We start from the raw sequence: 12958 nt of genomic DNA, 5'->3' as shown, positions 1-12958 counted from the left end.
GAATACTTTAAAGTTTTACAATGGCAAGATGCAACCTGTTTCTTTAACATTTATTTTGGTAATGATGGCTTAGATGTATTTTTTTTTTGAAAGATTAAATAGCCTTGGTCATTTCAAATAAAAGATTGGAAAAAATGTAAAGCTAGCCTTTTTGCAACTCTTTTTTTTCGAAATATCACAACTTCTTTTATCTATAATTATTTCTCCCGCGGTAGATTTTCTTGACCTCAAAGTAACTTTTTCTTGTCTTATCAAGATTTTCTGAACCGTAAATTGTTCATTCCTGAACATCCGAAAACCAAATAGCACATTATGCAGCTATTCATGAAAAACGTCGGAAAATTAGGTGGAATCGGGTTTTCAAAGCAATCTGATCTAAAAATGGTTTAGTTAATTCAATTTCTAGCATTTTTTCAACATAAGAAATGACGGTTTATAAGAATTAACACCGAGCGGTATGCTTGAAAACGGAATAGATATGAACCTTTTTTTTATCGAAAATCCCCAGTGTGCAATGTTTTGAGTACCGTTACTCGAGAACTTATCAAGCAAATGTGGAATGAGGCGTTAAATAGATACGATAAATGTTTTTATGGTAGTTCTACTTAGAGAGGGATACCATTTTAATAAAACATTAATTTGACCTGGCACACAGATTTTCATAAGTCAAGAAGAGTATAGTTTAAAATGATATCCGCTGTAGGAACAAGCGGAAAGAAACAAATTGCAAAATAGCATTTTTTAAAGCCTAATTTTACATTTTTTTTACTGTTTTGAAGCATCAACATAGAGATCAAGTTTTAATTTGTTATTAACCGTAAATGCATAGAACAACTGTTGTTTTCAAACAACAAAAACTAAAATCAAATTAAAAAAAAATATATTTCCAAAACGATTATATGTTTTTGAATCAATCGAACACAAAAGTTAAGCTGTTGCTAGCAAGGAAATCATAGTTTATCATTCACAAAAAAGTAGTTCTTAGATAGCCTCTGTTTTGTTATTTAAAAATGTAACCCTCGTCAAATTTTATATTTTAAGCACTTGTAATCACTTATTTGCTTTCTTTCACAACTGGTCGGGATTCGACCAGACCGAACTGAACGCCATCAGCATTTTTCGAGACACTTGAACTTTATGTGCAAATATTTTTATCTAGGCACAAAATCTTAGATGTTTATGAGCTAGAATGAATAGTGTATAATTCAAGGAATTCATTTTAGTCAATGGTATTCAGTTTTGCGATCTAAGATATGTATTACTCGAGATTTAGTTTCTGTTGTTTTTAAATTTTCTCATGGCGCTCAGTTCGGTCTGGTCGAAGGCAGGCCAACTAATCAGTTGAAATTTTCAAATCTTTTTTCCTTAAGAATCAATCGTCCATTTTGAAAAATATTTACAACTTTGACGCGTAAAACATTAAAATATTGGAAAAAGCACCTCAATCCTATCATATTTATCTGAATAAATTACTATAATTTTAATGTGCCTGCATATTGATACCTCAATAGCATTCCAGATTGCCCGGTTTTCAGGGCTTACCCAAATTTTCATAGAAAAAAAATAGGGTCGGTTCGGACGAAATTCCTTATGTTCAACTTGTAATAGCGAAATAAATTCGCATGCAATTTTTCGAAATTGCAAGATAAAGTTTGCTGCTGGTGTGCCTTGGTAAAAGTCATTTTTCGTGTGTTTATTTTCCAGCTTTTTTCTTGTTTTTTTTAATGAAAAACACCTAGATTTTGGCTGGATTTACCGGGATTTTACCCGGTTTTGAGTGTGAAATCCCATATTTGCCGGCCTCAGAAAAATTCTAGAAAGCCTACTTAATATATAAAGGGTTACAAAAAATGAATAGTGTTATCTTATTTTGATCGCCGCTGGGATATATTCTTATCTAAGTTTGTGGCATATCGGCAAATTGAAAATCTAATTAGAGAGCAATTATGATAGACATGAAAATTGATAGGTGGAAAGGTCAAAGCTAGAGCGCTTTGGGTAGAAGAAACGAATAGATGGTGAAACTGTGAGCTTAGGGCATTGTTTTTATCGACAGCATGAAACTACTTGTGTGATTCTTTACCGCGCACCTGCTGGCTGTTTGTAGTAAGTGACGAAGAAGCCACATTGCTACCCACAACCAGCCCAGATGGGTCGAACACATGATATTGCGTCCGACCGGGCAAAAAATCACACAAGCAGCGCTCACAAGTGCTGTTTTGATTGCTGAACCAATTCTATCGATGCGTGCTACTTGTTCAGGTACATCAGATGGTTGCTACTTATTGTTTTTCGCATATTATCCTTCTACCCAAAGCGCTCTAGCTTTGACCTTTCCACCTATCAATTTTCATGTCTATCATAATTGCTCTCTAATTAGATTTTCAATTTGCCGATATGCCACAAACTTAGATAAGAATATATCCCAGCGGCGATCAAAATAAGATAACAAAATCAAATGGCTAAAAAAGAAGGGGGGAAATGGGAAAACAAATACCAACACGATTCAACACGAGGCACTTGGCGAAAAAGTAAGGCAGCGGATGGATAATATGCGAAAAACAATAAGTAGCAACCATCTGATGTACCTGAACAAGTAGCACGCATCGATAGAATTGGTTCAGCAATCAAAACAGCACTTGTGAGCGCTGCTTGTGTGATTTTTTGCCCGGTCGGACGCAATATCATGTGTTCGACCCATCTGGGCTGGTTGTGGGTAGCAATGTGGCTTCTTCGTCACTTACTACAAACAGCCAGCAGGTGCGCGGTAAAGAATCACACAAGTAGTTTCATGCTGTCGATAAAAACAATGCCCTAAGCTCACAGTTTCACCATCTATTCGTTTCTTCTACCCAAAGCGCTCTAGCTTTGACCTTTCCACCTATCAATTTTCATGTCTATCATAATTGCTCTCTAATTAGATTTTCAATTTGCCGATATGCCACAAACTTAGATAAGAAAAAATGAATAGACACAAAAAGTTCAAATTCATAATTCCAAATCTAAGAATTGAGCATTACAAATTAAAGCTGGACAGCTTTTCAAACTCAATGCTAGAATGAATGAAAATTTCAAATCTGAAAATCTATTTGAAAATCACAGGCTAAATACAATTACAAAGCCATTTTTTATAATTAAATTCTATGTATCGAAAAAAATGTAAACCTTTGAGTCTTTGAACACATTCAAAATTTTAATTGTGATGCGTGCATCCAATATTTACCAAAGGCACACAAATTTTAAACGAAGTTTCAGTAACGGGAATATTTTTTTTTCTTTTTCGAATAAGAGTTTATCATCGTTGATTTATTTTTATAAGTTTTGTTTGAAACTTTAAAATATCCTTGAACTGATTTTGCAAAGTAAAAATTTTATCCTAAAATAAACTGTTTTTTTTTATAATTTGTCACGAATTTTTATGAAGGCTGCAAAATCACATTATAATAGATTTAACTTGTCAAGTGGCAGCAGCTTTAGCAAGCATTGATGAATAATATACAATGTATCTAATTTCATTTTTCATTCAATTCGACTAACAGTACTGAAGAATCAGAAGTGACATAAAATGAGATTTTAGAATTTTCCAGATACATAAATTCTGAAGACATGATCGCTTGATGACATGAATTTTGACAGTTTTACTAGTTGTCTGGAGCATAAATTTTTAAAAATAATATTTTCGGATGCATAAATTTTACCTCATACTTGTGGATTTTGGAAAGGATTAGCTAAATCTTTGAAAAGCTTGATAATTTTAAGAAAATTTATTTCCCTTTACTTTGTTATTTTAAAAGCTTTTCTCTGCCGAAAAAATTATAAATAATCTGCTTTTGTAAATATGTTCAAATCTTTCACTTTAACATTATGCTTAGTATTCATTTATACTTAATATGGATTCAAAATTTTCTTGACTCGATATTTGCAAACGTATTGAAATTGATATACAATCAAACCATGTTAGAAAAGATGACGATCCAGAAGAATATCGATGTACTTAATGGTTATCAGAAACCGATTTCAGAAGAAAAATAAAGGAGTTAGAAAAAAACTCTAATGGTTTTAAAGTAATTTTTGTAAACCTAATGTTCTTTGATCATTCATATATTTTGATTTGTTTGTATTAAAAACAAGTACAATTAATCTTTAATGTGGCTCTTTCAAACTCTAAAATTTTGAAAATTTGAAGTTTTTGGCTCTTCCGACTCAAAAGGTTGCCGATCACTTGTCTAGGGATTAAATTAAACAACTTAGTTTTTTTTAAATGCCCGACGTTTCGAACATTTTTGGTGGTCTTCTTCAAGCGAATTATTTGTCCGATGTTATTGTCAACGTTCCAACGTTTAGCATTCCAGTGTTCTCTACTTTTTGGTTTTATCGGAAAAAAATTTTCCTGCAACATTCTATGGTTGCACTTCAATTTCAACATACTTTTCAAACGATTATAACTAAGTTGTCTGACTGAATCCCTAGACCGAAAAATATTCAAAAACATTCATAAAATATCTATCACGGTCGATAAAATAAATAATAATTTCGACGTGACTAAAAACTCATGAAGCAAACAAAAACGGGTTCTTAATCGCAGATTTGAAACAATTAGGGAAGAATGAGGATACTAGATTCCATCGCAATATCTCGAAAACGGAATGTCTTACAAATATCAAATGTTTTAGAAAAATATGCCAATTAAAACAAAATAACAATGCTTTTATTTCAACAAATTTAAAAAAAATAATTTTCGAGTTATTGAACTATGTTTGAAATACTTTTCAAAATGTCATTTGAAGATCTTTCTGTATCACGTTGAAATGTTTCCCACATGAGAAAATTATAATTAAAATATTTATTCCAATATGTCACTCAATAGAGTATAACAAAAACTTCATAATTTCATATTTTTAAGGCAACAGTAAACTGTTAATTTATTAAGAATTTTTTTTTCTAAAATGTATGTTATAAGTATAATAAATCCCTAGAGTCGAAAAAGAGGTATTTTTCTTCTAAATGGGTCGTGAATATTGATTATCAAGAAATTACTAATATTTATCTAATACTAATATTTGTCCAATGTAAATCTAGAAAGTTGCGCCTAAAAGTATGCAATGGCTATAGGGTAGTATACAAACTTATGGAATTCACTTTGCCTGTTACTTACAAACTGTGAAACGCGAACTAGTATGGCAACGAATCGTCTAAGGACCTCTCATCATTGGATTTTGAAAAATTTAAGCCTAGGGTCAGGGCACTCTGAAGTCAGAATCAAGTATCCTTGAATAAAGGATCAAGTATCTTTTTACTTAAAAAATATCACATTTTTTTTCGTCTCACGAAAATGCTACTTGTTGATGTAAAACTGGTTTTGTGAGATCTAATGTTTCAAATATATAACTGGACAAAAAAAAATAATGAGAAAAACAAATAAATTGGTATAAATTGCACGAAAGCTTGTATGCAACCACATTTCATACTATATTATTGCATAAAACCTATGAATCAAGTATTTTTTTATCGAAAAATTTAATAAAATCAAGAATATAAAATGTGAAATAACTTGCATCTTCCAAAAGTTGGTTCTTTGTCTTGTAATTTTTTGGATATTTGAATTTTAATTTGAAATTAACTTAAAATACTTAAAAGATGTAACCAAGCTCGAACAAAAAACTGAAGGTTACGTTTGTCTTATGTTTCAATAGCTTTCTTCTAAAGAAGCTGATAAAATTGACGAAAAATAGTGTAATCTATTGCTTGATTTGTAACTTTTCAACGGCGCAATAGATGGCACTGTTCACAGATAGCTCTTTTTAGAGTTACAATTTTTCTTAAAGGCGTAATCGTTTATAAATTCATAAATAAATAAACCTGTATTCTTTAATACATTGTACAATATCAAATTTTCGACAATTGCAGGAACATCAGAGTAATGTAAAATCAAATAGGAACATTGAAGACGAACAATCCCTCGTAGCAGTACTAATTCTCTTTCATGTGTGACTTCTGAGTTTCTTATTGTACATCATTTAGTTTTTCAAGCAAGTTCGAAGAAATAGAGAACAAATTTAAGACAATTATTTATGATTTGCCAAATCGTAAATGTGTCTCGAAACTCAATCAGTAATTTTATCGAATGTCGTCAAGTATCTCAGTAAAAAAATACTGTAACAATTACCTCATACAACCCGTTTAAAACTGACTAGATCTTTGTTTTTGTTTAAGCTTAATTTTCTTTTTGACAGTTCCGGTGTTTAAGGAGCCACCAGATGCTCAACCAAAAAGCATTACATTGATTTTAAATGGTTGTTAGGACTCTACACACTTTCCGAGGCTTAGTTTGTCCATCTATTCATCTGTGCTATGAACAAAATCAGTTTGATACTTATTTTATATTTGAATCAAGCACTTCTAAATTAGACAAAATCTGTTCTGAGCTTCTTGGCCCTGGTATAACAGTTACGAAATGTTAATTAAACAATCTGTAATTTTACTCAAAATTCTGTGACAGTTTTCTGTGATGCTTTTTTTTTATTAAATTTGTTCTAAAGTCATGTCAAATTGTATCTTTTTCTAGAAAAATCAATTAACATTACCAATTTTATCATATTTTTCCAATCCAAAGATAATAATCCGAAATTTATGTTCACATAAAAAATTAAATTTTAAAAAAGTTTCAAAAATTTTAAAGTTTGTGAAAATTGTGAATATTTCTAATTCATCTATGTTCTGTGACACAGATTCTGTGATGAAAATTGGCTGAAAATTCTATGATTTAAAGATGTTCTGTGATTTCGGCAACCTTGAATGCAGCTCTAACTCGATTCGACGTTCACCTTTTTTTCAGATCGGATAATGGATTTAGAAAGATTTACCTATATGAAAACTTTTTCATGATTTTGGGAATAAAATGATTCTTATGATTTGATTTTATGTTCACATAAATGGAAAAGTGAAATCCAATGTTCCGAAAATTACTCAATTCTTATGAGCGACACTGAAACGTTTTCAACAACGAGAAAAAAACCGAAATGGTCTGTTGGTTTCTCTCCCAACAGGGCAAAGATTACACTGAGTAACAAAAAAAGATTTTTTGAAAATAGTTCAGGGTTTTCCAACTGAATTAGACTAATATTGACACCCTGAGTCCGAAAATGACCATGGTTTTGTTCAATCAGGTCAGGACGGAGCAAGTTCAGCTCTGTCTCATGTATGATGTTTTATACGAGCTGCAGCTTAAATTACTAGAGCATTGATAACACTGAGTAACAAAAAAAGATTTTTTGAAAATAGTCCAGGGTTTTCCAACTGAATTAGACTAATATTGACGCCCTGAGTCCGAAAATGACCATGGTTTTGTTCAATCAGGTCAAAACCCCTATTACTAGCATATTGAAGCGTATATAGCCATATGGCTGTATCTCAAAAAGTTGACCTGATACAGCAAAATCAATGTGATATTCTAACTCAGGACACAAAAATAAGTCTAAATCAGCTGAGAAACCCCAGACTATTTTTGGCTGTCACTCAGTGTTATGTTTGATAGCCAACGTTGCCAGATTTACGAATTTCTCCATAGATGTACGGTTTTTGAGCATTTGTACCAGTGGACTGAGATAAACGGAGAATCATCGTCAATGATGAAACAAATTTTGCAGCCAATGATTGAATTTGTAGTGATTAGTGGCAATTTGGTAGAGAGAATTAGAAGGTTTAAGTTAAAATGAGAGAAACCGGTGCTCAGAGAGAGTGGAAATGTGCTAATTGTTGCAAATTGTTGCAATTTGTTAAGCAGTTGTGGAATTTTGATCATTACCATTCCAAATGCAAAGAATTCTCTCTCCTCTGCAATCCCTCGATTTCTACGGATCAATGTTCGAAATTCGAAATCTACGGATTTTCAGCATTCCCTACGAATTTTGTTTACGAATTATTGAAAATTATCACGGAATTGCATAAGTTCTACTTGACGACAAAAAAGGTCATCAAGTTCAAAATCAGTGCATTTTTCGTTTTTAGCCAAAGGTTGACAGGTTTGCAATCCGAGAATAAAAAAAAGATTTGAAAGAGAGGCGTTCCTCCTCCAATTGATTCTCAACTGAGTGAGGAGCTACCCGACTTTCAGTTTTTTGTTTCATTCAATCACTTTTCTTGAAAGATGATCGATTTTTGATCGATGATCAAATCTCGCGCGACAATATATTCTTTATGTAAAATAAAATTTTTAAAATTGTTTTGATAACTTTTGCAGCAGTTTCTGAGAATTTTTCAGATATTTTATACGACGTAATGAAGAATTTTTCAGATGTTTTATACGACGTAATGAAAGCGAGAAATGTTGTCTGCCTGATTTATCTTGCTTTGTTGCTGCTGTTATTTTTTTTTTAAAGTAATAACCATTCAACCACACAAGCACTGACATCAACCTTCCAGATTTTGTCTGTATCTTCCAGACATTTGCGCCTTCCGTCAGACATTCACTGGACATCACTGGATTGGATCTATTTTTTTTTGGTCTAATTCTTGTATAAGTTAGAGCACCTGTATCCGTGGTCTATTCTTGGGTCTAATTTATACAAGAATTGATCCAAAGAAATCCAATCCAGTGGAAAAACTGGCAACCTCACACGTGTTCCATTAACTGTCAAACGGATTAGAACTGCGTCAAATTGTTTCCAAATCTCATCAGTTTTGGATCAATCTTTATACCGGTTCTAAAAAATGTTGCGATGAAACTGGTATAATAGAACACGGGTGCGCTTGCTTGAGTCGAAATTTGGGTCCGGCTGTTTGGACCACAAATACAGATGCTCTTAGACCCAAGAATAGTCTACGGATACAAATTATCTAAGGTGGCGCAAAAGCAAAATAAACATAAACAAAGAATGCGCCGCGATGCGTCGTTGTCAAGGAGCTTTATTTATCCTAGGCTAAATGCATCGCGGAAATTGACGGTTGTGACGTTACTTTTTCCATGGTAACTATTTTTTAAAGATCACCTACACTTATGAAGTTTCTTCCTTTGATGATGGTATTTGAAGGGATCTGAATAGCTTATTTATGATGAAGGTTCACATGGTAGATATATTAGGCCATATAGATAAGTATCAATATGAGAGCGCTGTAAGAAATTCTCAAAACAGTTTTTTTATCTCTATTTTAATTCCATAAACCTAAGCTACAGCAATGTTTCAAATTTTATTGTTTCGTCAATTTGGATTTTCTGAAATTCCTTAAAAATCATGTTTGCGATGTTCAAAAAAATTACATTGGCTCCTTTTAAAATCTTCTTTTCTTTTTGGCTATCAAAGCTATATATAAAAGTCAAGATTATACAATAGATACTCAACACAAATTCTCTCAGCAATTATTTAATTAAAAGCTCACGAAAAGCGTCAGATGATTTAGCTCCATACATGCATGCGGCCATAAGTTATCACACTCCTTCCCTGGGGGTGCTCTCAAGTTCACGGTCGCCAAAAGACCTCCACAACAAAACCCTAGCACGCTGGCTGATGCTGGCAAATGATGCATGAAAGCTCGATGAGATATGTCGCTAGTGAGAATAAAGTAAACAAAAAACTCCCCTCTTTTGGCTGCTGGCTATCTGAACCAAAGTTTTGCTCGTTTGCTCATCATCAACACAGCACCCGGTCATCTAGTGATGCTTCTGGTGTGAGAGATTTATGGTGCAATTGCATCTGACAATGCGACGGAGTGCAAAATAAATTAAATGAAAACAGCAATAAAAATTGTTTCGGGTGCTGGTTTTTTTTCGGATGATTGGATTGGTTTGGAATTCTGTATTTTGAAGGGAACTTATTGTGGACTTTGACTCTTTATATTCGTATTATAAAATGAAATTATGAAAATATTTAAAGTATTTTTACTTTATCCTTTCAGGTGGCGTTCCTAGGCGACTGCATCGAGAGCCGTCTTCTGAACGAGCAATATTTTTTTTTACACAATAAAAGCTGACAAATCGAGTTACGCGTGTCCTATTTTGGAAATCTACTGATTCCTGGGTGAAAATCTACAAAACCTACAAAAACCATGATGATGCTTTCGGTGATCGGTGCCCCCTTCCTGTGGTTGATCCTGATTTGGGTTGCCCTGCTCCTGTTCTTCAGTCCAGTGTTGTTCGTGGTGGGAGTTTGTTTGCCGGAACTTCCTCTTCTTTTGATTAGACGCCTACATTACATCCCCTTTGATTCTGTGTAGCACCCACGATTTAAAAAAAACTGGAAAATGTCAAAAATCATGAAAGCATAGCTGGAACGACAATTCGCAGTTGTTGTAATCAGTTGAAACTCATACTTTCAGTAAGATCTAGTCTCAAAGTTTTTCTTACAGCTTTACTTAATCATACCAAATCTTGCCGAATGTTGCAATTCTATTTGATAATGTTGCCTCAAATGATCTCGACATCCAGAATTTGGACTTATGCTCAACAATTTCGTAGGAAATCACTTTTGAAAATGTTGTATGATTTTTGAAGATAGGTCAACTGGGGCAATATTGATATACGCATGATCTTGATTTCTTATCTAGATGATCTGCATCCTGTGAAAAATGTATAAAAAATAACAACAACAACAAATCAGTAACAACTTGAATTAAGGGACAAGTGCATTACAAGAAAAAAGGCATAAAAGAAGACTTAATTTATTTCGTTCATGAATGTATACAATGTGATAAGATAGCTATAAAATACCCCTCAAATCATGCTCATTATTCTACACTAAACGAGAACAGAAAAACCTTTCCAGGAATCAATCTTTTACGCTAAGTCATTGAAGCCGTTTAAATAACTTCCCTCAAGTGAATGAAAATCACTCACAAAAAAAACTTAAGTGGGGCAAACTGCAATCTAGGAAGTTGCAAAGAAGACAATCACTCGAAAGCATCACATAGGAAGCTTATTTCTGGAGAATCTAGCTACTAGCTACAACAACTATAAACAAGAGCATTAAAAAATCATAGAAATTGGACAGCTACAAAAAAGTTGACAAACCATTTTTAGGCTTAGGTGCAAGCACCATTTTTCGGTGGCGCACACCACGGGTACCAAGTGATGCATTTATAAAGTTTTGTTTTTTAAAAGGCATCGAGCATCGGAATTGATGTGGATAAAAGCAATTGCTGTTTGTGTATCTAAATTTCGTTTTTGGCGACGCTCTTTTTTAACTGTGGTAGAAGGTTAGGGTAAATTTAAGCTAAACAATCTAAGCGGAAGATTTTTAATAAAACTTGACATTATTCAAATGTGAATATTTTATACGGATGATAAGATAAAATGGCAAATATATGTATTTTTACATAATTCATGTTAAGTGTTCTTTTGAGTATCCGAAAAATCCAGATTTTGTATTTTTTAAGTAATTTGGTTTTAAAGATATTAAATTATGAAAATATTTTTAAAGAGCTCGTTAAGATTGACCAAAAATAGATCTTGGAATTAGCAATTCAAAATCTTAATATGTACTTTCATTAAGGGCAAAATTTGTACTTTTCATGTAAATTTTATTAGTTGCGCAATTTTTCATTGAAATTACTTGCAATTTAAATAATAAATATCTTATAGAACGATACATATGACGTAAAATCAGGGCTGCATTAAACCTTCGAGCGGACTTGGGAAATTTTTCTCGGGGAGCCAACTGCGTAGAAGGTAGTTTCTGGTATTTGCAAATAAAAAAATCCTTCACGCGCAAACAGTGCGGAATAGTTAAGCAACATATCAAAAATGAAAGCTCTGATTAGAGCTGTTAAATGCAAAATTAAATTCGCTATGTATACAACACCTCTATTATAAACAAGAATTATCCGGTTTATAAAAATCTAAGGATAGATTTTAAATAAGTTTTTAATTTCATCATTGATCGCCAAGAATGAATAAATATTTCCCTTTTAACAAAACAAAAGTAACATGACGATTTCAGACTAAGAAAACAAAATTGAAAAATAAAAGACAAGAAAAAAATAATAAAATAAAATTATTAAATATTATGATAAAATTAAATTAATCAAAGATTTATTCAGAACAACATATAAGTGCCTTAAATTGAAATCAAAATTTTCAATCAAATTTCGAAAAAACACATTAGAGATGAAAAATGAAATCCTAATACAACAACGATAATCAAAGGTACAATTAATGCAAGAATTTGCATAATTTATGATTCATTGTCCGAATATTTATTTTAATTTTACAAATTTTATATTCTTAATAATTCTCAACATATAAAACAACAGATAACTTGGTCAACTTGTTTTTCTAAATGTGACCAGAGATACATTCACAGTCCTCAGATCCTGGATGCAGAACTGATCGATTTTGAGTTAATAATGCCAAACAATTTTTTATATTTTAACCCACGTCCGCACTAGATTTCGTTACCCTTATCAGACTTAGAAGTGTCGATTTGGCACTCCAAGCTAAAATCGTTATAATTCTTTTCATATTTAACCGATTACAACTAAACTTACATCACGAACTAAACTTACAAAATCCGAAAAAAAACATGCATCAGAAAAATTATTGCAGCTCATGCATTACATACTGCAAAAAATATCTATCTAATGCAAGCTCAAGTTATGGTCTACATAATGAAGTCAAGAAATTTTACAAAAATTTTTTAATGAAAGGGTCACAAAAAGTTAAAAAAAATGGTCTGAAAAACCTACTATTCATTCGATTGCTTGTAAAACACTGTTTGAAGGATGGTAAAGTTTTTTTTTTAAAATATGACTTAAAAATTTATTCTAATTCTAACATTTTGCTGTATTTAGATATTTGAAACAACGAAAAATGAATTTACTACAATTTTCCAAGTTGACTATTTTACGCGATTTTTCATATATTGAAGTTTTATCTTTGCACCCGGATTTTCAGTTCTTTCTCGCCGTTCGAAGCAATCAAAACTATATCCGTTGAAAAAGGAATTTAATTTACATTCTTATGAGGTGC

At 32.3% G+C, this 12958-nt stretch overlaps 1 protein-coding gene across 2 annotated transcripts in view; it reads left to right on the top strand.

Moving 5' to 3' along the window:
* The window catches only part of LOC129759950 (uncharacterized), an 81826-nt gene extending 70511 nt beyond the window's left edge, over positions 1–11315 (top strand). For both annotated transcript variants that reach the window (XM_055757532.1, XM_055757533.1), the window contains one exon: positions 9892–11315. Coding sequence is in view for 1 of the 2 variants with exons in the window: in XM_055757533.1 (XP_055613508.1) it covers positions 9892–9904 (13 nt within the window). In the remaining variant the exon portion in view is untranslated. The remainder of the gene's footprint in view (positions 1–9891) is intronic.
* The last annotated feature ends 1643 nt before the right edge of the window (positions 11316–12958 follow it).

This window comes from Uranotaenia lowii, unplaced genomic scaffold (genome assembly GCF_029784155.1).
Source record: "Uranotaenia lowii strain MFRU-FL unplaced genomic scaffold, ASM2978415v1 HiC_scaffold_34, whole genome shotgun sequence".
In the NCBI taxonomy this organism is placed as follows: Eukaryota; Metazoa; Arthropoda; class Insecta; order Diptera; family Culicidae; genus Uranotaenia; species Uranotaenia lowii.
Note: the sequence above shows the minus strand (reverse complement) of the source record. Positions and strands in the feature narration are given on the sequence as shown.